The 27,799-nt window shown below is 46.1% G+C and overlaps 1 protein-coding gene across 5 annotated transcripts in view; it reads left to right on the forward strand.

Moving 5' to 3' along the window:
• The window catches only part of MYO1B (myosin IB), a 911,317-nt gene that overhangs the window by 554,938 nt on the left and 328,580 nt on the right, over positions 1-27,799 (forward strand). For all 5 annotated transcript variants that reach the window (XM_078680402.1, XM_078680405.1, XM_078680404.1 and 2 more), the window contains exons 16-17: positions 21,021-21,221; positions 24,188-24,414. In XM_078680402.1, coding sequence (XP_078536528.1) covers positions 21,021-21,221; positions 24,188-24,414 — 428 coding nt within the window. The remainder of the gene's footprint in view (positions 1-21,020; positions 21,222-24,187; positions 24,415-27,799) is intronic.

Consider the following 27,799-nt stretch of genomic DNA (forward strand, 5'->3'; position numbering starts at 1 on the left):
GTGTCTTCAGCTGGCTGAATACCGTGTGATAGCTGGTTCTTCTAGTCTCTTCCTAGACTTGGTGTCTGCTAGTTTCCTTCTAGATTTGGCGCCTGATAGTTTCTTCCTACACCTGGTGGCTACCAGTCCCGTCCTAGATTTGGGGTCTGCTAGTTTCTCCATAGACTTGGTGTCTGTTAATCTCTTCCTAGTTTTGGTGTCTGATGGTGTCTCCCTAGACTTGGTGTCTTCTAGTCAGTTCCTGGATTTGGTGTCTCCTAGTTTCTCTCTAGACTTGATGTCTGCTAGGACTGTCAATAGGACTCTCCTTGGAATGTTCACTTGTCTTACCCAGCTGGTATGAGTGCTGTAAGGGACCCTCTCTGACTCTCTTGTAAGAATGACATTGGGAGAACTTCTCCTGCTCCACTTTTATCAATTGACGACTGCAAAATAGTAAAGGCGGACCTAAGGATCAGCGTAAAGCGAGATAGGTGCCTACTGTGACTGATCCGTGGCAGGCATTACTGCCTGGGGTAAACAATGCATAAGCAAAACACCCAGGTTTCGCTCACATTTCCTGCTATGCTCTGGTGACACACACAATACTCTTTTATGCCTCCTCATTACATGGTGCTCTTTCTCTCTAAGATGCACATTTGCACATTTCTACACTCTAGTATCCACTGCAATTTATAAAAACATTGGGGCTTATTTATGAAAACTGTTGCATCGCTGTGTCAAAACAACAATGCAACAATTTTCTCTGCGTTCTCCTTGTGACGTAATGGATGTGCCATATTTATTGTATGGTACTTCATGTCGCAAGGAAAGGCATACATTAGGAATCCTGACGTATCTGTCGACGCAAAAGTAACGCATTGCTGGAGTTGTGTCACAAGCATGACACAACTCCAGCAATGTGGGGGGAAGCCTATTCTCAATACCCGGCATCACTCTTATGCCTGCCACGAGGCAAGGGTAAGGTTTTGACGCAATGGTGTCCTAGAAGTGGCGCACTGAAATCTTATAGATTTCAATGCACTACTTATACAAGTCTTTGATGCGGGGCAACACCCTTACTGCATACATTACACCTGATGCAGGTATTATATGGTGCAGGGCTTTACAAGGTAACCCATCTGCCTAGATGCGTCACCTTGTAAAAATTGTGCAACATGGCGCATTGTTTACGCTGCCACTGCATTACGAAAAGTAAAGCAACTGAGACGTGAAAGTGTCACAAGGAGCTCATAAATTAACTCCTTTGCATTAACGCCTAAAGTACATAAAAATACCTGGCCTGTGGCGGAGCCAGGAGGGGCATTGATCCTTTGTTAGTCCAAAATCATTTGTAGCTTTATTATGTAATGATTGTCCACAAGCTGTTGTGATAATTGGTCACATCTTAGTGTACAATTTTTGCTTAGCCTTAAGAAAGGAGTTTTCGATTAAAAGTGTTTGAGACAAGCTATGCTCTTTCTAAAATGCAAATAAGGGCTGTTACATTCTGAACATAGATCCAGATGCTAAATCCCTCTTTGCAGACACAGTGTCCAAAATCTATACATCTAGTGCCATTTCTTAAGCGGTGAGCCAATAATGAGATTACTGACTGCCCTCGGGGAGGAGTGCACGGCTTCATCCTTTTTGGATCGCTGGGCCCGCAGACAGTTCCGTAAGTGACCCGGGGCACGAGCAGTGATGCTGCAATAACACCTCGAGGTCACCCTGTAGGTGACCTGCCTCCACGGGTGCGCTTTCTCCACATTCACTTTGGCGCCCCACTCCATCTTGTTGCCTTTGGGTGGGACTTTTAAGTGGCTATTTTTCTCCAGACCTTGGTTCTACCTTGCCTACATTCGGGTCTGGGAGGCAGCTGAAGACGTGCGTTACAGAGCCTTGCCGTTCCATACTAGACACATTATTATGATTTTACTGTTTTTGAAGACTTTCAACACTGTTGGTTACCATGAAAGTAATGTTTCTTCTGATTATTTATGGAGTGCCGCAGTGCCCGATCAGTTTGTCCCGGACCTTGGATAGGGTTGAACATGTTCCCATGGCCCCTACAGCTGTGTTCAAGAATTGTAATGATAATGTGTATTTTAGCTTTGGGCCCCCTGGGCAGGCTGTGCACCATGTGTGTGCTGAGGCTGCTCTGAAGGAGAGAAGCACTATTACAAGCTGGCTTTGGGTCTTTGGTTGCTGATGCTTAGAAGTAATGACAGGGCGCGACCCCTGGTTGTTGCCTTTGGGCCACCAGAGCGGGCTTTGTATCTGGTCTGTGTTGGCAAGGTTGTGGAGCTGACTGACCCCTTAGTGCTGAGTTTAGTTCTAAGGGCACACAGTGAGTCATTCCCTGTGAATAATTAATTTGCTGTTTTTGAAAGATAAAGAATCACAGGCTTCAACACTGTTAAGTTGGTTTTGGGCCCCCAGAGCACATCACGTTTGTGCACGTCCCTACTGCTTTAATGGGGTGACCATGATGTTTTGTCATTTAATGTTAGCTGTAGATGATGGATCCCCGAACAGTGTCATGTATGTGCATGTTTGCATTGTGCTGAGGGGATTACCAGGTAATTGTTCACGCAGCTCTCTGATTGATGTCACATGCAGTTTTTCTGAGTCCCCAGATAGATCATGCAGTCTGTGTGTTCTCCTTTGTACTGCCGGTCACTCGTATATTCAACTGTGTAGCCTTGGACGGTGACATGTATGTGCTTGTAACTTGCATGATTGAGGTGACTATTAGCAGAGATACTACGTGTCTCTCTGACCTCTTTCAAGTGCTCGCCGTACTTTTTCCCCAGCACCTAAAGGGGCGGCAATCTCAGGGATAGCCCCGGGCGCCACAAGCTCTAGCTGCACCCCTGGAGCAATAGAAACGGCAATGCATCGAGCTGCTGCCAATGTGGCATACTTTACTCTCGCTCTCTGTTAAATCGTCCGGAGACTACTTGTTTTTGCATACTTTGCATTTTTCTGGAGAATGTAGAAGATGAGGCAAATATGCAAGATCCCTGGTCATTGTCCCATGAAATGACGACCGGGGAGGGAAAGCATAAAAGAGGGGCATTAAACTCGGATGCATTCCTGAAGGGGAACTCCGCAAACCCATCTACTCAAATTGGAGCATCAGTGTTTTCTTTCATCAGTCCTCCCTCTGATAGCTTTGCAGACAGAAGCAACTGCAGAGAGAAAGAGAGAGCGAAAGCTTGCTCATTCATGAAAGTCGAGTAGCCATCTCATGCGAGGAAAAAGATTACATTTGTATTATTACTGTTGTCAAAATCTACTTATTGTGCAGCTATATATAATAGAGCCTGAGGCTCTGGGGCTCGTTGTAGATGAAAAGCTATTTAAGGACAGTCGCGAGGGATTTTTAAAAAATACCCACAACAAGACAGTCCCTTCCTGTGGACGGAGACAATGGCCTTTTAGTTATCAGACCTCAGAGGGACTTTAAACAAAGGGCAATACTGAACATCTGCTGGCTCAATGGAGGCCAACCCAGACATCTCCTTATCTATACACCAACAGAGCCCTAAGCTAGCCTTCACATAAACTAGAGGTCCAAGTGGAATTAATATAAGCATTAGCGTTTTATGTAGTCATGACGGATAGAAAGCTGGGGGTCTAACCAACATGGTATGCAGGTTCTGAAGTAACTCCAAACAAGTGGTGGCAAATTGTAGTTGTTCCCCACTCCTTTATAAACTAAACCCTATGCCCTCTATATGCAGTCAATCGTTCTTCATTTAAAATCTTTCAAAATGGAGGTGCATTTCTCAGCAATACATTTCACTGTTCTAGTAGCACAGATTCAGCTCTGAATCCAACTATTAAAGCCAAATATTCTTCCTTGACAACTTCAATCTACAGCATGCACTCAGAGGGCTCTAATCCAGTGGTGAGGGGGCCTTTGATAACCAATGAGTAAATTATAATCCCTCCAATGATCAGTCTAGACTTTTTTTGGAAAACAAAAACAAGCTAAAAAATAGATCAAAAGTAATTAAAATGATTAACGATACAAAAATGTAAGTCACTGTTCATCCCTTACATAATACACTCAGCAATACCAACTCCCTTTACCAAAAACGAATTTTGTGGTTTACAGAGAGCACTGCGGGTAATAAGGGGCACTAGAGCCCAGTCCATTTTGCACCTTTGGGATGTTGCCTTCGATGGTAATCGCAGCGATGTGGGCAAATATACTCCCCCAAACTCTGTCAGAAAACGCATACAGGCTCTACTCAACACTGCACTGAAACCAGTATACCTATGATAAGTGCAGTATTCCACAAACCAACGCCATCTCCCATAACATCGGAACTACATAACATTGGCTTGAATAGGTCTCTAGTGCACAAGAGTCCGGAAGCTGAAAGATATCTTGGGATGACATCCAACTCGCCATAGTTTCTAATGGAATGTAGGCCTTTTCAGCGCACATGTTTAACATGCATGCCTGTACCACACATATGCCTTTACCACACACATGCCTTTACCACACACATGCCTTTACCACACACATGCCTTTACCACACACATGCCTTTACCACACACATGCCTTTACCACACACATGCCTTTACCACACACATACCTTTGCCACGCGTATGTCTCTACCACACATACGCCTTAACCACACCCACCTGCCTTAACCTTGCATGCCTTTACCATGCATATGCCTTTATCATGCATATGCCTTTATCCTGCATATGCCTTTATCATGAATATGCCTTTATCAGACATGCCTTTTCCATGCAAGTTAAGTATAGTTGAGGTAAACTCCTATATATACTTATATCATAAAAGAAATGTGAGGGGTAAACCCCACCATTTTTCATTAATTGTACACTTTTTTTTCTTTATCGTAGGGAGCCCCATCGACCCCCTCTTTTTTTAATTACCTTTACCACCATATGTCTGTACCCACCCCACACCCTAGAAATACTCTTACCACCCTATCCCTTCTGTTCCCTAAACCCTAAAAATACTCTTATCAGCCTATACCCTTATCTCCCTATAGCCTTACCCATTGCTAAACCCTAACAATACCCTTACCACCACATACCCCTTTTAGCCTCTAAACTCTAAAAATACTCCTACCACCTTATTGTGGTTTTCAATGATTGTTTAGCAGCATGTATGACAAAGAACTCTGTCTCAATTGTATGCATGCTTCCTGCATAATAAAACAGTATTTGACGGAGAGTTGTCTGTTATATTCTGAACTGAGTGCTTTGGGAATTGTTCCCCAATTGCATAAAAAACAATTCAATCCCTCCATTCTGCAACATGAGATAGGGTGAATGTAAATCAGAAGAATTACTTTATGTGAGAAGTTGGCCTGATGTGCAGTGCTCACTATTCTAGTGATCACTATATATCAGTCCAAACAACCCTTATTGATGATTGGTTGTAAGTCAACCTTATAGACCAGCTATCCTAGTAGCATGGATACGAGCAGTCTAAGGCTAAGACTCTAGAGGGCGTGTTAAGCCAGCTGTTTTACCATCACATTACCCCTTGAACACCCAGTGAAAGGACACCACACAAGTGTTATGAAAATAAACAAGGTATTTATTAGAATCACAACAACCCTGTACTCTTTATGAGGACAGGGTGCTAGGCACACAACAAAACTCTTACGAAAATACTTAAGTTAGCACGGTATACACAAATGCCCGAGGGGCACGAAAAACCATATACTTTAAAAGTGGAATGCGAAATTACTAGCAGGTAAGTACAGTACTAATAGGCTTTGGAATCGCTAGGACTTGACTATAGAATCGTTAGATTACTTCTAGGAGACCCAGGGGACTCGGGTGCAGAGTGTGCACTCTCACGCGGGATGCGGGACAAAGTCTATGGAAGCTAGTAAAGTTAAAGTTAGTGTTTACGGGCGAGCCCGACCTGGTAGGAAGAAAACGACAGTGGATCCTGACCCTTGGATAGTGAGGCTATGCTGGGGCACCGGAATGCCGAAGTTACCTAGCCCAGGGGCTGCAGCTGCATAGGTCTCAAAAGACGTCGGGAATCCTCGTTGCCGGACCAGGAGCCTGGAAGAAAGATGCTGGCAGGCGACCAGTGAAGATTGTTCGAGTTGATCCAAGCCTGGATCTGGAAGAAGGATGACACCTGAAAGCAGAGGGGACCAAGTTCGTGACTACTAGCCAGTAGTCAGTGGGCACCAGGAGGGCACCGGATGGTAGTCACCTCGACTAGGTGAGTGGGCGACGCTGGCTCTGCAGATCTCACGGACCCGGAGGCGTTGTCGGCGACCAGGATGGAGAGGCGAGCTGTCCCACGATGGATGAAGCTGTCGGCGTCTAAGTTACCCAGGATTGGGCAACAAGCCTTGGCTAATTCAAGCCCACGCGGTGGACTCAAAATGGCGTCTTGAGTGGACCAGGAGGGTCCGGGGTGCTCCTCTTCGGAAAGGGAGCAAGGGCCAGTCTGGAGCAACCAGACCAGCAGCAGTGATGTCGTCGGGCGTCGTTCAGAAGGCCACAAGCCAACGGGCTAGTAGCCAAACAACGCGGTGAGCAGCAAAAAGCAGAAGGGCCCCACGCAGATCGTGGAGATGCTGGGAGGCTGCACTTCGGTGCTGGAGCTGCTCAGGGTCGGGGCTTCTCGGACCCCAAAGCACTCACCAGGGAATTACTCGGCGGGCTTGCTGTGCAGAAGTCGTGCAGTCTTGCAGATGGCCGGTCCCTCGAGGTCTCGTCGCACCCACGGTTCTCAGCTGGGCTGTAGAGGTGGGTAGAGGTCAGAGGTGCCAGGGAAGCCGGTTCTCGTCGAGCTGGACAGTCGGATTCCGGAGGAAGGACTTGCAGCAGACCGCAGTGTTCTTTAGATGGTGCCTGCGGATGCAGGGTGACTACTCCTTAGTCACAAGGGAGAAATCTTAGGAAGAAGTCTTGAGTTCCTTTCGTAGAAAGTAGTTTCAGGATTCAAAGATGATCTAATCTGGAAGGGGGCCTGCTCCTACCTTTATCTGGGAAAAGGGGGCTGGCACGCGACTAAGTCCTGCCCTATGGGTGGGACCAGGAGGGGGGTGGTTACACCCACTTCCTTGGCGGGCTTTTCCCCAGCTCAGGGTCTGGAGTGTCCCTAGAACTGGTTCAAGCCGGCCTATGCATAGTGAGCACCGGGGTGCCACTTGCAGTCACCTTCCTCTGAAGCCCTGCCTACCTAGGATACACAAAATCCTGTCTGGGACGGTGCTGGCACCGCCCCTGGCAGGAAACCCTTTGTCCTTATCTCCTGCTCTGGGAGGACTCCCAGCAGCAGGAGGGCAGACTTGTGTCTCGGTGGCAGCATCCATTTTGTGGAGCTGAGGCTCTGTTTGACTTTAACCGGGGTTAGGGGTTACATACATGTCGTGTCCCTCTAGAAGGGTGGAATGCTAACCCCGTCGCCAGAATTGGCGAGGGGTTAGTATTCCAATTCGTATGACACCTTACTCGACATGTTTTGATAAAGCGATACCAGAGTTGGCATATAACCGCGAGGATTATAATGCACTTAAGAGTATATGGTATGCGATATCATGGAAACGGCTAAGGGATAGATCCTGAAAGCCGCAGACAGGCTCAGCTCATGCCAGAGCACCATCTCACACGATTCCAAGCACTCTGCCTTCAGGATTGTTAAGGCCTGCCATAGGAGTGACTGATAGGAGATCTGTGTGTCCATTTTAGGGTTAGATATAGGTATACTATATCTAAAGCAAAGGGTGATTACACCACCTTGCCCCAGCTGTCGTGCAGCCAGTTGTGTCAGATTTGGATGGCCAGCCAGGGGTGGCATAATACATGCTGCAGCCCCTGGTAGGCCCTGGGTACACCTATGCCCTGGGTACCTAAGGTACACTGTACAGGGACTGATAAGGTGACTCAGTATCCAATTAGATATGTACCTAAGGTACATGGAATCCATTTTACAGAGAGAGCAGTAGGCCTGGGTTCCTGAATAGCAGGGCCCCAGGTCAACTAAGTCAGAAAACCAGCAAAACACCAGGCAAAAAGTTGGGGGCAACCATAGTCGGGGATCTACCTTCCTACATAACCCCCCCCCCCCCAAACGAAAGGAGATAAGGCTAGCCTTGCCAGGTAAGCCTATATTGCCTGAGTGGCCATATAAGGAAGTACCAGCACTGGCATGGTTACCCCCTATCTCATGGTCCACTAAGCAATCCCTCACCCTAAGGGTGTCTGAGGGTCTCCACCATAGGGAATCTCTACCTGTGGTGTGTTTTGGCAAAGTAACAGGCTGGTGCTGAAATGGAGTACTGAAGTGCGGCTCCACTAATTTTGGGCTCAGCTTCCTCCAATCGCTATCCACCATAAAGGCCTTTCTTTCCAAGACTGAGTTGTTTTGGGCTCTCAGGGTCAACCTCTGGCTACCTACAGCTGGAGGTTGGGTCCCTCTGTTTGGCTTACTGGAGGGACAGGTCAGGTCTGGGGCCCTCAGGTCCCAAGTTTGGCTGTGCCCAACAGTGTCCATCTGGGGGAGGTCCCTAACTAATTTTAAGGGGGATCCCTCAGGAGTGTGTTTTATTTTCACTTGGCTAGGACTACTAGCTTCAGTGCCCTTAATCTGCTGATTGGGGAATTCTTTTGGACAGGGGGCCCTTTGGGGTCCAACACTGGCCTCCCTGACCTCTACAGCCCTGGGCTGACTGAGGCAGGGTAGAGAGGGGCAGGTTACCTGCTCCAGACTGGGTCCCACCTTGGAAGCGTCCACTGACATCAGGGGTTCTGCCAGGCTAGGCCTGACTACCTCTGTGGCAGTTTCTTCACAAGGGGTCAGATCAGTTCCCTGAGGAGGCTGACCCTTTCCTAAAGTCTGGTGGGAGGGAGATTTCTCTTCCTCCTCAATGCTCTCTGTCTGAGTGGAGTGATCCATAGTTTCAGGCTTCACAACACTATTATCTGTCTGAGTTTGAGCTGTGGCCATCACAACTCTCCCAACCTTTTCAGGAGGGGGCTCAGTTTGGGTGTGGGCTGTGACCATCACAGCCTTTACAACCTGTTCTGGGAAGGAAGTAGTCTGAGATTGGGCTGTGACTGGCACAGCCCTCCTGACCTGTTCAGGGAGGACATCTTGGACTGGGGCTGTGGCTACCACTGCTCCACTACCCTTACCATGGAAGTTTACCATTTTAGAATGGGTTTCTTGCTCTACTTCAGCCCAGGCTGAGAGCTCTAAATCATTCCCCAGTAGGCAATCTACAGGCAAGTTTGGTGACACTGCCACTCTCTTGTGGCCAGTGACACCTCCCCAGCTGAGATTGACCACTGCCATGGGATGATCTCTCTGTACTCCATCAATATTGGTCACCTGGTATGTGGCACCAGGTAAAAGTTGCCTTGAGGGGACTAGACTCTGTCACCATAGTGATGCTAGCCCCTGTATCTCTGTAGGCCTCAACTTTTATACCATTGATGAGGGGCTCCTGTCTGTACTTGCCCAAAGTGTTGGGACAAGTGGTGAAGTTGGCAAACCCCATGCCAGTCTCACAGACAAGAGTATCTAAGTTTGGGGACCTGGTTAGGCCAGAGTCCCCAGGAACTCCCAAAGTAAATGCACCCAAATTCTTGGGGGCACTCCCACCACCTGGGGGATTACTACTAGTAGTAACAGGAGGTTTGGGAATGTTACTTGGGGGTATGTTCTCCTTATTGTTATTCTTTGGGCAACTGCTGTCAGTTTTCAAATGACCCACCTGTTTACAGGGATAACAATAAGGTTTCTTTTGGTTATTAGAAGGATTCTGGGACCCACCCCCCTCAGAGGATTTTTGGGGCCCTGATGTGGTTTGATCTGGAGATTTATTCCCACCCTTCTCTTGAGGCTTGGTTGATTCCTTTTTCTGGTCACCACCTTGGTTCTTGGGCCTAATCCTGGTTCTGACCCATTTGTCTGCCCTCTTACCCAATTCTTGTGGAGAGGTCAGATCAGAGTCTACCAGGTGCTGGTGTAATAACTGGTTCTGACAATTATTTAAGACTTGCTCTCTCATAATAAGATTATATAATCCTGTGAAGTCAGTAACCTTGCTACCCAGTAGCCAGCCTTCCAAAGCCTTAGTGGCACAATCAACAAAGTCAGACCAGTCCTGAGACTGAGTTTTCTGGGTGTCTCTGAACAGCAACCTGTACTGCTCAGTGGTTAAGCCAAACCCATCAACCAGTGCATTTTTCAGGACCTGGTAATTGTTAGCATCCTCAACTCTAGTAGTGAGGAGCTTATCTCTACCTTTGCCATCAAAGGAGAGCCACAGTATAGCTGCCCACTGACTTCGGGGAATGCACTGCACAGTGCAGGCCCTCTCCAAAGCAGCCATCCATTTCTGGATATCATCCCCTTGCTTAAAGGGGGGCACTATTTTAGTCAGGTGTTTAGTATCTAAACCCTTCTCTCTATCTCTTGGGAGATTGCTGCCACCAGTGGGAGCTAGCCCACTCATCTGCTGCTCTCTAGCAAAGACAAGCTTTTCTTTGGCCAGGGCAAGTTCTTCCCTTTCAATCCTCAGAGCAGCCTGTCTCATTCTAGCTTCATGCTCTATTCTCTGAGGGGAATTCACTCTCCTCTGTGGAGAGTTCCTCCTCCTCTGGGAAGAGGCATTAGAGTGAAGAGATCTATTGGAGTCCCTAGAAAGAGATCTATCTCTCCTAACTCCAAGGTTAGGCCCACTTCGGGTCAGTACTGGGGGTCCCCCAGATCCTAGCCCAAGTAAGTCTAAGTTGGCCCTGGTTAGCCTTCTGACTACCTCAAGACCTTTGTCTACCTCATCCCCAGAGAGTTCCTCCTGATCCTCCTCCTCCTCAACTGCAGTAGCAGTGTTGGGGAGGTCTGGATCCCCAGAGGTTCCCTCTAAGGCTGGCATGTTCTCATGTAACTGAGAAATCTTTCTGGCATCATATGTCTCTAAGAGACCTATCGGAAAGGGAATGGTGGGGTTAGACCCCTGCTTCAGTTTCCTGGAGGTACAGACTTGTCTCATCTCTTGGAAACTGAGAGCTGCATATCTTGAAGTGACCTGTGGAGGGTCAACACTTACCAGGGGAGTCTCAGTGGACTCTCCATGGTTAGACATGCTTTTCTAGTGAGGTGTAAGTGGTGCACTTACCTACACTATATGTTTGCCTACTGATCCCTTGCTAGAGTTGTAGTTTAGGGTGTGCTAGGCCCTAGGAGCTACAACAGCTGGTTCAGTAGAACTCAGAGTATTCTAAGCTAAGTTATATGTACCTTTAGTACTTATGTGATCTTTCACAAGATATTCTTAGGATATGTGTGGTAAAACAACAGCAAGCTCAAATCCCAACCGCTGCTCACCAATGTGAGAAGTTGGCCTGATGTGCAGTGCTCACTATTCTAGTGATCACTATATATCAGTCCAAACAACCCTTATTGATGATTGGTTGTAAGTCAACCTTATAGACCAGCTATCCTAGTAGCATGGATACGAGCAGTCTAAGGCTAAGACTCTAGAGGGCGTGTTAAGCCAGCTGTTTTACCATCACATTACCCCTTGAACACCCAGTGAAAGGACACCACACAAGTGTTATGAAAATAAACAAGGTATTTATTAGAATCACAACAACCCTGTACTCTTTATGAGGACAGGGTGCTAGGCACACAACAAAACTCTTACGAAAATACTTAAGTTAGCACGGTATACACAAATGCCCGAGGGGCACGAAAAACCATATACTTTAAAAGTGGAATGCGAAATTACTAGCAGGTAAGTACAGTACTAATAGGCTTTGGAATCGCTAGGACTTGACTATAGAATCGTTAGATTACTTCTAGGAGACCCAGGGGACTCGGGTGCAGAGTGTGCACTCTCACGCGGGATGCGGGACAAAGTCTATGGAAGCTAGTAAAGTTAAAGTTAGTGTTTACGGGCGAGCCCGACCTGGTAGGAAGAAAACGACAGTGGATCCTGACCCTTGGATAGTGAGGCTATGCTGGGGCACCGGAATGCCGAAGTTACCTAGCCCAGGGGCTGCAGCTGCATAGGTCTCAAAAGACGTCGGGAATCCTCGTTGCCGGACCAGGAGCCTGGAAGAAAGATGCTGGCAGGCGACCAGTGAAGATTGTTCGAGTTGATCCAAGCCTGGATCTGGAAGAAGGATGACACCTGAAAGCAGAGGGGACCAAGTTCGTGACTACTAGCCAGTAGTCAGTGGGCACCAGGAGGGCACCGGATGGTAGTCACCTCGACTAGGTGAGTGGGCGACGCTGGCTCTGCAGATCTCACGGACCCGGAGGCGTTGTCGGCGACCAGGATGGAGAGGCGAGCTGTCCCACGATGGATGAAGCTGTCGGCGTCGAAGTTACCCAGGATTGGGCAACAAGCCTTGGCTAATTCAAGCCCACGCGGTGGACTCAAAATGGCGTCTTGAGTGGACCAGGAGGGTCCGGGGTGCTCCTCTTCGGAAAGGGAGCAAGGGCCAGTTTGGAGCAACCAGACCAGCAGCAGTGATGTCGTCGGGCGTCGTTCAGAAGGCCACAAGCCAACGGGCTAGTAGCCAAACAACGCGGTGAGCAGCAAAAAGCAGAAGGGCCCCACGCAGATCGTGGAGATGCTGGGAGGCTGCACTTCGGTGCTGGAGCTGCTCAGGGTCGGGGCTTCTCGGACCCCAAAGCACTCACCAGGGAATTACTCGGCGGGCTTGCTGTGCAGAAGTCGTGCAGTCTTGCAGATGGCCGGTCCCTCGAGGTCTCGTCGCACCCACGGTTCTCAGCTGGGCTGTAGAGGTGGGTAGAGGTCAGAGGTGCCAGGGGAGCCGGTTCTCGTCGAGCTGGGCAGTCGGATTCCGGAGGAAGGACTTGCAGCAGACCGCAGTGTTCTTTAGATGGTGCCTGCGGATGCAGGGTGACTACTCCTTAGTCACAAGGGAGAAATCTTAGGAAGAAGTCTTGAGTTCCTTTCGTAGAAAGTAGTTTCAGGATTCAAAGATGATCTAATCTGGAAGGGGGCCTGCTCCTACCTTTATCTGGGAAAAGGGGGCTGGCACGCGACTAAGTCCTGCCCTATGGGTGGGACCAGGAGGGGGGTGGTTACACCCACTTCCTTGGCGGGCTTTTCCCCAGCTCAGGGTCTGGAGTGTCCCTAGAACTGGTTCAAGCCGGCCTATGCATAGTGAGCACCGGGGTGCCACTTGCAGTCACCTTCCTCTGAAGCCCTGCCTACCTAGGATACACAAAATCCTGTCTGGGACGGTGCTGGCACCGCCCCTGGCAGGAAACCCTTTGTCCTTATCTCCTGCTCTGGGAGGACTCCCAGCAGCAGGAGGGCAGACTTGTGTCTCGGTGGCAGCATCCATTTTGTGGAGCTGAGGCTCTGTTTGACTTTAACCGGGGTTAGGGGTTACATACATGTCGTGTCCCTCTAGAAGGGTGGAATGCTAACCCCGTCGCCAGAATTGGCGAGGGGTTAGTATTCCAATTCGTATGACACCTTACTCGACATGTTTTGATAAAGCGATACCAGAGTTGGCATATAACCGCGAGGATTATAATGCACTTAAGAGTATATGGTATGCGATATCATGGAAACGGCTAAGGGATAGATCCTGAAAGCCGCAGACAGGCTCAGCTCATGGCAGAGCACCATCTCACACGATTCCAAGCACTCTGCCTTCAGGATTGTTAAGGCCTGCCATAGGAGTGACTGATAGGAGATCTGTATGTCCATTTTAGGGTTAGATATAGGTATACTATATCTAAAGCAAAGGGTGATTACACCACCTTGCCCCAGCTGTCGTGCAGCCAGTTGTGTCAGATTTGGATGGCCAGCCAGGGGTGGCATAATACATGCTGCAGCCCCTGGTAGGCCCTGGGTACACCTATGCCCTGGGTACCTAAGGTACACTGTACAGGGACTGATAAGGTGACTCAGTATCCAATTAGATATGTACCTAAGGTACATGGAATCCATTTTACAGAGAGAGCAGTAGGCCTGGGGTCCTGAATAGCAGGGCCCCAGGTCAACTAAGTCAGAAAACCAGCAAAACACCAGGCAAAAAGTTGGGGGCAACCATAGTCAGGGATCTACCTTCCTACACTTTATCAAGAGAATCTTCTTAAAGGAGGGTTTAAAACGGGGATGGCTTTTGACACCCCTGTTTTGTTTGTCTCGCTGACATGGGAGCAACATAGCCCAGCATAAGACTTCCCCCAAAATTGAGAAAGGTCCTTCTAAGTGTGATCCTGTATGCCAATGAAACAGTGATCTTGGAGCACACTTCATTTTTTTTTAGAAATACTGAAGTTCTAAGCCCTACACTGTTATAGTGTTATATTGTTAAAGTCAAGTCAAAAGGCTTTATTTCGATAAAAACATATCATAAAAGCATCACATTATATATAAAAAAGAAACACATTATACAGTTAAAAACACGAATTAATCTATTTACACCAGGGTTTTTTCCCTCTATTATATCTAATATTTACAAGTAGATGGCACAATAAAATACCAAAAATGTAAGAATCAAATTAAACATTTCATTTCATTTAAACCTTTTGCTTCTAAGATACCATGTCCATGATAGAAATTTTGACAGGCTGCAAGCATGAAATGGGCGTGGATCTGTCGTTAAGATACGCAGCGCCACAATATGAGACCTAGTGCCTAATGACCGACACAAAGATTTTAACCACCTAGTTCTTGGGTTCATATACACTGGACATTCAAACCAAAAATGCGCTATGGTTTCTGGTCTAGTTGGGCAGAAAGGACAGAATACTGTAGTCTGGGCAAGCTGTTAGGGCGCGTAATGGAAGAGCACCGACCCTAAACTTAAAGTAAAGAGCCCTATCGAATGACTTCCATATAATATCCAAATAGAGTTCGCGGATCGGCAGATCCTTGAACTGCAGGAAGTCATTCGTGAGCCTGCCCAAAGCATGGTCGGCGCTAGTTCTAGACGCAACCCAGTTCCAATAAAGGCTCTTTAGTGTAGCCTTAGGGGGAGAGGACCTACCAACCCATGCCTCGCTAAGACCCAGATCCCCAAGCAAAGTTTTTACATTTCTTAGCCACTTTACTTTATGCCAACCAGGTGATGCCATGACTTCAGTTAGCCCCTTAGCATATTTGGCCAGTTCAGGAGTTCGCCATATCCGAGCCCATAGGAGCAACGGTCTGAACTTGGCCAAATCGCTAATAGGGCGACAGCCTAGGTCGAGCAATAAAGGTGCCATTGGAGTGCTTTGAGGAAGCGACATAAGATCCCTAAAGAATTTATTTTCGGACCTTGTTAGGTCAACTGTGCTAGTGGTGCCCCATAGCTCTGCCCCGTAAAGAGCAGAGCTAACGCCCTTAGCTTTGTAAATATCGATAACGGGGGCTATTGGTCTTATCGAACAGGATCGCTGTTTCCTAAGCAATGCCCCAGCTACCCTCTTATGGTTTAGAAGCATTTTGCAAAGGTGGGCAGTCCACTGCATGGTATGAGATATGCGTATACCTAAGTAATCAAACACTGTGACCCTTTCTAAATGCACAGAATTCAATGTAGGTGGGCTAGAAAGTTTTTTCGGGGGATTCATCACCAGGTACTTTGTTTTTTCGGTGTTAATTATTAAGCCCCACTGCAAGCAAAAAGCCTGGAAGTTGTTAAGAAGCTTTTGGAGGCCCATAGGGGACTTAGATATTAGGAGCGTGTCATCCGCAAATAGGAGGGTAGGTATTCGCTCGCCCGCCAGGGATGGTTTGTCTGAAGGATCTTTTAGCAGGTGCTCAACCACGCCGTTCACGTATAGTGAAAAAAGGGTGGGAGCGAGAACACATCCCTGGCGGACCCCTCTCTCTACCGGGATTCTGTTGGTTTTCTCGCCCTCTGTGCCCCATCTTATTTGGGCAAAGTTCCCTTCATGAAGCCTGACCAGTATTGACAATAAGTAACGTCGGATCCCCAAATCCGAGAGCACCCTCCAAAGGGTGCCCCTGGGCACAAGGTCAAAGGCAGTCTTTAGGTCGATAAACGCGAGATAAAGACTGCCTTTGCCTATAACCACCACCTTCCAATAAATTAGCATTAATCTAAACGTCTGCTCAACTGTGCCAGTGCCAACCCTGAACCCTGCTTGGTAGTCAGACACTCTGTTCATCACCACCCCCTTTTCTGAATCGTTTTTGGCCACTGTAGGTGTGGCAGGGTATACTCAGACATGAGTCCCTTGCTCACTGCTCCATCAGGATTCAAGCAAGCCGGGCCGACGAGGCTGAAATGCCAGAAACCGGTCCCCGGTAGCTTGTCTCCTTTCTGGTGAAGAATTGGCTTGGTAGTTTGGTCTGCCCTGTTCCCATGATGCACTGGGCCAGGGACAGACTAATTTGCATATAGCCAGGTTCTGAGCTGGGATGGGGCAGTGAGCTAAATAACGGTGATGGATCAAGCCCTGATATTTGGACTGGGTAAGAGTGGTCTGCTTCTTTCAGACACTCTGTTCATCACCACCCCTTTTCTGAATCGTTTTTGGCCACTATAGGTGTGGCAGGGTATACTCAGACATGAGTCCCTTGCTCACTGCTCCATCAGGATTCAAGCAAGCCAGGCCGACGAGGCTGAAATGCCAGAAACCGGTCCCCGGTAGCTTGTCTCCTTTCTGGTGAAGAATTGGCTTGGTAGTTTGGTCTGCCCTGTTCCCATGATGCACTGGGCCAGGGACAGACTAATTTGCATATAGCCAGGTTCTGAGCTGGGATGGGGCAGTGAGCTAAATAACGGTGATGGATCAAGCCCTGATCTTTGGACTGGGTAAGAGTGGTCTGCTTAATTCAGACACTCTGTTCATCACCACCCCCTTTTCTGAATCGTTTTTGGCCACTATAGGTGTGGCAGGGTATACTCAGACATGAGTCCCTTGCTCACTGCTCCATCAGGATTCAAGCAAGCCGGGCCAATGAGGCTGAAATGCCAGAAACCGGTCCCCGGTAGCTTGTCTCCTTTCTGGTGAAGAATTGGCTTGGTAGTTTGGTCTGCCCTGTTCCCATGATGCACTGGGCCAGGGACAGACTAATTTGCATATAGCCAGGTTCTGAGCTGGGATGGGGCAGTGAGCTAAATAACGGTGATGGATCAAGCCCTGATCTTTGGACTGGGTAAGAGTGGTCTGCTTAATTCAGACACTCTGTTCATCACCACCCCCTTTTCTGAATCGTAATTGGTAGTCAGAGAGAACATTGTTTTCATTAATCCATTGCAATATTCTCACCAACAACACCTTCCCTACCACCTTCTGGATTGAATCTAACAGGCTTATAGGCCGATAGTTTGAAGGATTGTCTCTCAGGCCCTTTTTGAAAATGGGCACGACTTCAGCCCCTTTCCAGGATTCAGGGATGGCACCGCCTCTATCAATTGCGGTAAGCAGGGATTGGACCAACTTTCCCCATTTCAGTCTGTTCGAGCGAAGAAGGTCCCCAGGGATGCCATCTGGGCCAGCTGCTTTTTGGGACACGATTGTGCTGATAGCATACTCAACTTCCTTAATTGTAAACGGAAAATCATTAAGGTCACCTTGCAGGGAGCAAAAGCTAGATGGGGGCCAAAGAGCTAGTCTCATATTGGCAGGTGTACAATTTTGAGAAGTGGTCAAACCATACTTGGCTGGTGATGTAACATGTAATGAGCTCGCTATCTGGTCTATTTCTAGCTCTTATTGTGTCCCAGAAGCGTCTAGCATCCTTACTGGAACTAGCCTCTTTTAGAGTTTGCCAGTATTGATCTTCCCACTCCTTTTTTTGCGTATGTTATGGCCTGCTTATACTCTTTTCGGGCGCTCTGTACCACAGGTTGTGACTTCCCTTTTATGGCCTTAATCAAAGCTAGCTTTTTGAGTCTGCAAGTAGGAGTAAACCAATCGTGGGCGCCCTTTGGCTTCTGAGGCCCTAAGATCTTATCCCCCCGTGTTTGTTTCAAAAATAGTTTTCCTATGGTTTTGATGGTGTCCTGGAAAGCAATTGTGGCTCTACCAGGAAGCGGGTAAGCTAAGATGGTGTCTAGCTCCCCTTGTAGGGTTGTTAGTGCTGCATCTATAGCCTCTAGCTTTGCTTGATCCAAGACTACTTTGGACCACTTAAGACGTCTCCCACAGTTTGATGGGTAAAGTTTGGGGGCAAATTCCAGATTACTTGGTATTGCCTCTTTTATTTTACCTGGCCATACACTCCTGAGAGTTAAGGAGAGTGGGTTATGGTCACTATCTACTGTGGGCAAGACAGCCATATCCTGAACAAATTTCCAAAGGGTAAGATCGAGGAGGATGTAGTCGATCCTTGACGTCTTATTTACCCTATTAAATGTATCAGTGCCCATGGAGTCCGAGTCAGTGCGGCCGTTAGCAGCTCTTAACCCAAACTCCATGGTTGGTGCATTCAGCTGGATCACCCTTTGGGACCATTTTTTTATTGGTCGGATGGTTAACAGGGGTATACCCCTCCTTAGGTCATCCTCGCCTATGCCCAAAATGTCCTCCGTCGCAAGAGGCTCAAACGTACAGTTAAAGTCTCCAGCGACCAGGACTTGCGTGCCATCACTACAGTGTCTAAGCTCGTTTTCAAGGATGGCTACAGTTGGAGATAGAGAACCATTTTTTGAACCTCTGGCATAGATGTTAAATATCTCGATAGTTTGACCCCTGTTGGGGCCCTTAAGTGAGATTCTAAGAATGCCCAAGGAGTTGGACTGCTTTTGCGTGATGCAGCAGCCCAAAGAGATGCTTACCCAGATAAGGAGCCCCCCCGAAGTGTGGCCCTGCCCAGTAACTGGGGATACTGCGGGTACAAAAAAGGTAGCATAGCCAGGTCTATGGGTGGGTTCTAGACTACAGGTCTCCTGGAAAATGCAGATCTTGTGTGCCTCCACCAAGGTATTCCAGTCTGGTATACCTAAATTCCTGCGGATACCTGCAATGTTCCAGCTAATAATCTTGAATGTTTCAGTGGGGTCTAGTACTTGTGGTCTGGGGGAACTAATGCCAGTACCAACTGGCTGGATAAATGGCGAGGACCTAGTGAGTCGGCCCAAGTCCAAAGCATCTTCCAGATCGCTAAAGTGTGCTGCTTGGGTCAGGGAAAGTAGCGTAGAATTTTTTGCTAAGTTGGGAGGAGAGGAATTGGTGTGTCAATATCCAAGACCCCGGCCATAATGTTCACGCCCGTTGCCAAAATTTAAGGTGGAATGAGTAAAGTAATCATCAGAAGGCCTTCCCCAGGAATAGAACCCACGATTCTGGTGTGGGGTCTGGGGTGCTTGTTGTGGGTAAAAATGCCCCAAGCCAAATGTTCTTATTCCACTGATGCCAGGCTCGTTGTATTGGTTACAGATAAAATTTACGTTAAAAACACAGCTGGATCTCGTGTCAAAAACAAAAGTAGTGTTTTTTTCTTTCTAAGAAACAAACGAGAAGCTTGATGGTCATTTGGGAAGCACTGAATTGAGAGATTTCCCTTTTACAACTATCAGCGTCTCTGGCTCTAGGCGTACAAGCATTACCCTATGCTTGTACGCCTCTTTACAAAACCCTGGACTCACCCACGTCTGAACCGATTTTTAATGTAATAAGAGCGAAACCAGTTCAGTCATGTAGCCTTTCCGGGCCACCTCTCTGCTTGGATGGCCAAAACTCAATACAGTACTTTCTGTAACGTTTTCAGCCTCCTGAACTGTGTTCCCCAAGTTTAAATCCAGCTAGAGTTTGGCTTCTGAGGCAAACATTTGAGTTCATGGTGTTTAACTTGAAGTGAGATAGTGTGTTTGTTAGTGGATTAAAGAGGCCTGAGGTGAATTCACGACTACGTCTTGGTATTCGGAGTACCGGTTTTTAATAGCAGGGGCAGTGCAGAGCTTTGGACTCTTCTCTCATTCATTTACAAGTTGAGCACTGATCAGAGGGTTCCACAACTTGCTTCTACGTGGGACTCTAGATATTCAAATGGATACTTTAAACCCCTGAAAAGTTGGTCATAACTCTCACTCATCAACAATTTGAAATGATGCCAGAAAGTCTCAAAATGATTGCTTTGTCAGGAGCTCTGTAAACTTATTTACTGTCATCTTTTGTTTTGTTTTAACCGTTTTTTTATTGTTGAGGACCTGAAATCTCCGCCAACAATAACGTTTAACAATAAACATGTCATAAAAAAATAAGCATTGACAAAGCCAAAAGTCTGACAGGCACATTAAGCTGGCAATACTTGTTTTTGCATTGAAGTTGCTGCTACAGTTCAATACCATTTGTTTTTCTAAAAGATGCAGCCACCTTTGGGAAGCCTTTCTTGTCTTATCTTTTGGTTTACGGGCCTTATATAGATCTTGGCAGATATGTTACTGTTGGATAACCCAGATATATCAGAAGACCTAAATCTAAGATAATTGATCAGTGAACGGCCGAATGAAACAACACATCTAAACAAAGATCATAAAGAAATAATTTGAAATGTTCCATGCTTTTTAAAGAATTATATCTCATCTTATGTACTACGTAGCTCCCTTTGAGTTTGTAATGATACAGATGTGTTTATATATTTTTTACTTTAGTATTGCTATGAAATGATGTATACATGAGTAGTTGTTAGTACAAGCCTAACCATGTGAAACAATGGTGCACAATGGAGGAGAAGGGATTCGGGAGGGGGTGAGAGTCCACATTACACTGCTAGGGGACCAGTCTTCACACGGGGGCCACTGGGACGGGCTGGGTTCACAACTTTTGTTTCTTGCTGACAGGTTGGCCTTCGAGGATGTCTGGTTCTAAAGCGGCCTAGAACAGTTTTCCTTGGGCTCTAAAGCAGGCAAGGGCATTGAGCTCCTCTGGCCCCTATTGGATAGTAAAAGACCACCATAATTAGGATGCAGTGGGCACTAGATGCAATAATGTGAGACAAGCCCCAGGGCTACTATTTCTTGCAGACATAAAGTTAAGATTATACTTGATCCGCCTGCATCGAGATGCTGGGAAAAAAATTGTTACTGGAGTTTGAAAACCTACTCTTATGTTGCAGAATCAAAATGGAATCCTGGCCATGTTGGATGAAGAATGCCTGCGGCCTGGGACTGTTACAGATGACACCTTCTTGGAGAAGCTCAACCAGATCTGTGCCACACACAACCACTTCGAGAGCAGGATGAGCAAGTGCTCTCGCTTCCTGAATGATACCACCCTGCCACACAGCTGCTTCAGAATCCAGCATTACGCTGGCAAGGTACCACGTGGACGTGTTTCTGTATTGTTACGATGCCCTGTCTTGCCAGGATCAAGTATTATAAAATTGTAATGAAAAATGTAAGGGAAAAGAGGACGAAAAGCATTTATGGGCACTCGCATCAAAAGTGCATGATTCTTAATGTGTCTCCTTTCAAAAACAAATGTTATATTTGCAAATATGTCTTTTTTATTTATAAAGTGCAACCAAGAAAACAGAACTTCGCCACGGTTGAAGGAAACATTCAATAATGTAGTACAGCACCCTGAGTAGCCTCATTCAAAGGTAGAATTTAGGGAGCATTTTTAAGAGGGCAGAGCAGTACGTGGAGATAATGCCATGAGTTTTCACTGAGTTTCTCTTCTGGTAGTGAAGACCGGAGCATAAATTATCCAGTATTAAAATGAACTTCTTTATAAATGATTCCCCTGACAGGTGTAATATCTACAACGCATAAATGAGTCGTTAAATATCGACTCATCAAATGGTGCCTTAAATGAACTAGCCAGAGAAGAATATTTTTGAAGCAAACAAGTCAACTCTTACGTAGTCTGTTTATCTTTCTAACCTGTTTAGTAACATCCAAAACTAAAGCCGACTGGGATAAATGCCATCATGGAAAGGTAATAGTATTTTCATAGGCAGCTTTGCAAGCTGGTTCTTAGTTTTACACCTCGAAATAGTAGATAATGTGAAGCATTAGTGCTACTCAGTGGAAAATCCGCACAGTTTCCCTTTTTCGTCAGTTTTCCCATGCAAATCCCACTAGGTACTGCTACGTGAATTTGCTTGGGAAAACCCCGGGTCCATGTGCCATTTGGACCCATCTCTGACCTTGAAATCAAGTACATTTAGATTACATTTTAAAAAAAAATCCAGCATTTATTTAACCTTGTACAACAGCATGACTGAGTTACTATCACAACTGACATTATCTTTGCTTACCTCTTGCTCATTATTGCAGTTTGCGTCTTCCATCTGGATACATCTTTGTACCTCTTCCTGAATTCGAGTATTGCCAGAAGTGCAGGAATATTTTGTGTGCATGCTGAAAACCTAATTCTTACGGTGTTTCATCAAGCTCAAATTGTTTGCCTCACATTTCCCATGCACTGAAATGTTTTAGAAGGTATCTTTTAGACATGTACATTACCTTCGCAGCTCCCCTCCAACAGTTTACGCCGGTATACAATGATTTTATCATAGGTGTTGTGGTGGATGACGACATCTGTCGCCTGTTTCTGCGCACCTTCAGTAGCGCCGGTTCTGCAAGTAATTTACTGTATCTGGGATTCTGACTTAGGTATGACACCATTTTTCCTGACATCTCCTAGGGTTTGTAATATTTTGTGTAATACATAAGTAAATTCTTGTGTTAACACAGTTTGAACTTGATTTAGGGCTAACCATGGTGGTCGGGTTGAGTCTGAAGGTAGCATAGGTTAAAATGGATATTTTTAGCTTTAACATCAAGAGCTCCGACTTAAGCAAAACATTTGAAATTCATTGTTTGTTTGTTCAGGAGTTTGAGAGGAAAGTGGATTGATATGCATCCCAGTATTAAGTAATTATTGCACCAACCATTTAATAGTCTGATCTGCGGTTAATTGATTCCACTTCCAAACACTCTACTTGCATGGGTAGTTGGGAAACCCTTTCAAAGAAATGGCAATTCCCCTTTTAGATAGCTTTAGTGAGGATTCTATTCAGAACCTTAAGTACTGCAATCCTATATATATATCCTGCCCATGCCTAGTATGGAACATTTGAGGCAATTTTCCACATCTCCACCCTGCTATTGTTAGACTTTGACAGGTGTTGATCTTGTCTGATGAGTTTTACAGATTCTGCCGCAAAGGCTCAAGAAACATCTATGGATATTGATGCCCCAGGCTGGGAGTCCCTTTATTAAGTTATCAATTACCTTAAATTTGATAACCTGTGAGAACTTTGGGTCAACCGATTTGAACAACATATAATGTCTAAAAACTATCACGTACGCATTTTTCAAAGAAGCTACCATTTGATATTCGCATCAATCATTTCACAAGAGCTGCCTAGCAACACAACCGAAAACATAGGAGCACGCATCCTCCAATCCTCAAATTAAATAAGTTGATTTCAACTAATGTTTTGAGTGGTCTCTTGTAGAAGTAATTTGGAATATATAACCAACCAACCCTCAATAAATAGAACATTTTGAGGAAAAAAAACCTTTCTGAGTTTAACAAGGCTTATTATAGAAAGTGGAAACTTTCCTACTTCAGAATACATGCATTATGTAAAGTTTTGTGAAAATTTGTAAGTACAGCTAGTGGAATACGGAACACTAATGTAACTGAGTTATTCAGTTGTTGCGACAATTCTGTGGTCTGAAGAAAGCAAAAAGATGATAGGTAGAATGCTTGACTTACTCTCAGCTACTAGTAATTACTTGGGCTGCATTCCAGTCCATCGTTTTTTGCCTACCTTGCAAGTCTAGACAGAGCACAGCCGTATGCAACTAGACCTTGGTCAGTTAATGGTCAGTTATTATGTACCTTGTTAATGAAAGCACAGCTATTAGTCTTAAATGTGAGGAGTCTTCTTACAAAGCGAATTGGGGTGTATCCATGGCTAAACAGTTGCAAAGTGCAATTTTTCTGTTGGGCAAACAGACTCTTTTAGCGAGGACTATCCAATACAATGAGAGACCCTAGCTCGTAAAAAGTTTAGGCTAGATATGTACCTGTTTGATATCTTGCGCAGCTTCAACAGTGAGGATTCTAGAATTAGCATCGTGGGTCTCTTTGAATGATGGGGCAGAACATAAAAATTGATATCACTGCCCATGGAAATTATTTTAGAACTTTGTTTCTAGTAAACACAACGTGATGGTTATTGCACTCATTTTAATATCTGTAACATATGAGGGTGGTGACTTATACTGATATGCATTGCTTGCTTTTCATCTCCTTCTTTTGTAGGTGATGTACCAGGTGGAAGGATTTGTTGACAAAAACAATGACCTGCTGTACCGTGACCTCTCCCAGGCTATGTGGAAATCCAACAATTCTCTCATCAAAGCAATGTTCCCGGATGGAAATCCCGCCAAGATCAACCTTAAGAGACCACCCACCGCAGGATCACAGTTCAAGGCTTCTGTGTCAATTTTAATGAAAAACCTGCAGACAAAGAACCCCAATTACATAAGGTATGTACATGTTTCATAAGGTCAACCACTTCAGTGTCCACTCTGCAATTTAAATGTGTACTCTGGTAGTCTAAAATTCAAGGCTGCTTTTAAAACCCTACTCCTGTGAACCCTTCTAAGGTTGAACTGTTTTCTTCATTAGTCCAAGGGCGACCCTTAAGGAGGGACATTTTCCTCCTTTGATGAAAGAAAGTAATGTTAGTACCAAAACCAAACTGAAGATTTATAGATGTTTTCATTTTACACACCCTATCACACCAGTACTTTGGGTCAGCCCACCCTTCCTCGTTTGTGGTTTCAACAACTGGCCTCAAAAGCTGCTAAACATTTACTCCTAAATAACTAAACCTCATTAACTCTAGTCTCCCTCCCTCTGACAGGAACATGTCTGTTTGGCAGATTATCCATGGTGTTATTGTATTTGTCATCCTGCCTGGGGAGACGCCACACATTTACAGTATTGAATGGAGGCATGTGTTGTTTGTTTTAAAATGTGACCTTTCTGAAAACACCTAGTCTAGCTTTCCCTTCCTTTGTTTGGAGACTAAAACATGCTAGACACATCTTACATTCTATATATGCCTCAGCAATTATCAGGCTTAATCTTTGAGATTGTTGACTGAAGCTTTTCATGAAAATAAGTATCTTAATTTAGACCATAGTATGAACAAAAACTTGAATTTGTCACCCCTCATGAATTGACCTATTCATGAACACACATGAGTGCAAGTTGTCTGGTCTCCATCACAGACCCTCTATTATATCAGTAAAATTCCTGAATGGTAGATCCAAATATACTACTTGCCTATTCACAAGAAAAGAAGCTTGTTACAGCACACCCATTACTATGTAAACCAATTCTTGTGTATTGATATGCATGTTATCTTATAACGTGCTGACAGCACCTTTAGGTAGTAGGTGTTTGAAGCTACTTGAGCACCCCGCTGTACTTACTGCTTAAAATAATTATTATTCACGCTCATTATTGTTAGGTGTAGACACATTTTTCTTTTTGATGTGCGGTTCTTATCCTCCTAGGGAACACTACTACCTATCAGTTGTTTATCGTAAATACTACTTGCCTACATGCACATATCATAGGCACAGGCAATTTGTGAGCACGACAGATATCTCTTGCACACAGTGATAACAAAAAGATAACTGCATTATTTCTTGTGAAAACATTTTTGGATTTGTTTAGACCAAAACAGGAGGATGCTATTATCAGAGATTAAGACTTGAATTTGAATTTGAAGGGGATTTATAGAGCGCATGGCTGCCCGAGAGCGTCCCAGCGCTAACTGAATCCAGAGGAGGGGTCAGGCGAGGAGAAGGAGAGGTCAAGGGAACAGCCATGTCTTCAAAGATTTACGGAATGAAAGGAGATTAGGTTGAGCCCGGAGGTCCGGTGGGAGGGTGTTCCACATCTTGGACGCCTGAAATGAGAACTGCCGACCTCCAAAGCGTGTTCTCTTGATCCTGGGTATTTGAGTCAGATGGGCGTTGGTTGAGCGTAAGGTTCTGTTAGTCGTATAGGGTGTCACGAGATCTTTTAGGACCGGCGGGGCTTTTCCATGCAGGATTTTGTGAGTTAGGCACATGGCCTTGAATTGCACCCTTTGCTCCACCGGAAGCCAGTGGAGTTCTTTAAGTGCAGGTTTAGCCGAGCAGCGTTTTTTTGTGCCTGTGAGGATCCGGGCGGCCGCATTTTGCACCACCTGCAGCCTAGAGATGACTTTTTTTGGTGAACCGAGGTATAAGGCGTTGCCGTAGTCAAGTCTAGACAGTATTAGACCCTGTACTAGTAGTTTCCTTGACTGAAATGGGAGCAATGGGAGGATCTTATGGATGGAACGTAATAGGCCAAAGCAAGTGCCTGCGGTTTTCCTGGCTTGCGTGTTAAGGGTTAGTTTGCCATCCAGCCAAATCCCTAAGCTTTTAATATCAGTTTTGGGGATTGGGGGTGGGCCCATGCTGGGAGGCCATAGAGACTCTGGGCGGAAGTGGGACTGGTTGCCCAGTACCATTAGCTCGTTTTTTTCCCCGTTGAGCTTTAAGTGGGACTCGCTCATCCAGTCGACTATATCCTCCAGGCAGGAGTATAGATTGATGGTGGAGGGTTCTGCCTGGCTGAGGGAGACGACCAGCTGGGTGTCGTCCGCATAGGTCAGGAGTTTGATGCCATAGGGGGCGACAATTAGGTCAAGTGGTGCCATGTATACGTTGAAGAGTGTAGGGCTCAATGATGAGCCCTGGGGCACTCCGCAACATATCGGGGTTTCCCTGGAAATGCAGTCTCCCTCCGCCACCTGAAAAGAGCGGTTGTGGAGGAAGGATTTTAACCAGTCGAGGGCCATCCCAGTGATGCCCAGGTTTTCCAGGCGTTGGGCCAGGATGCTATGGTTGACGGTGTCGAATGCTGCGCTAAGGTCCAGGAGGATCACTGCCACTGATCCTCCTGCATCCATGATTTTCCTAGCTTCTTCGACGACGGCTACCATCGCTGTTTCTGTCCCCTGGCCCGGGCGAAAACCGGTTTGGGAGGTTTTTAACAGCTCGTTGGACTCCAAATAATGAGAAAGCTAGGAGTTGATGTATTTTTCCGCCAGTTTGCTAATGCCGGGGAGGAGTGATATCGGCCTGAAGTTAGCCAGGTTGTCCGGATCAAGGTTTGTTTTTTTTATAAGTGCCTTCACTACCGCTTTTTTCCAACTTGTGGGAACGATTCCGAGGTCAAAGGAAGCGTTTAGTAAGTCGGTCATAGGTGGTAGGATGCTCGGGGCAACCTGCTTCAGGTGCCTTAAAGGGACTGAGTCAAGAGGTGATCCGCTTTTAAGGGCTTCCAATAGGGAACCGAGGGTTTCCACGTTGACTTGCGTTCCACATCCTTAACTTTAGCCTGTTTTTGCACAATGTTTATATTTTGCTGTGTGACCCAGTGAATATTTGGAAATATTGGTCTAGCATTAATTTCAGTTTCAATTGATTCATTGTGTCTAGTGAAATGTTCGCCCTCACACTCTGCATATCATTCCCTGTTCTTCGGACTGCTAATTTCTGGCTTTCGGTTATCCAATGAAAATTCTTCATGGAGTGACTGGTTTTGCGACTTGATACTAATCCAAGTGAACATGCAGAGATTAGCAGTGTCCTTTGGCTTTGTTGTTGCAGTGTAAGTGGCAGTTTTGCAGCGTGAATCTTTCTGGATTCACTATGCTGTGCATTATTCCGCGGTCTTGTGGTTGGGTCCGGATTCGTAGTCTTTTTTTTTTTTTTTTGTAGCCCAGGTGGGCGTCGGCGTCACACCCCCTTGGGTGCATTTCCAGTGACGTCGGCTAACTTCCTGCGGAAGTTCCCACTCTTGGGCGCCATCTTCAGATTCTTT

Source organism: Lissotriton helveticus, chromosome 3_1 (assembly GCF_964261635.1).
Source record: "Lissotriton helveticus chromosome 3_1, aLisHel1.1, whole genome shotgun sequence".
In the NCBI taxonomy this organism is placed as follows: domain Eukaryota; kingdom Metazoa; phylum Chordata; class Amphibia; order Caudata; family Salamandridae; genus Lissotriton; species Lissotriton helveticus.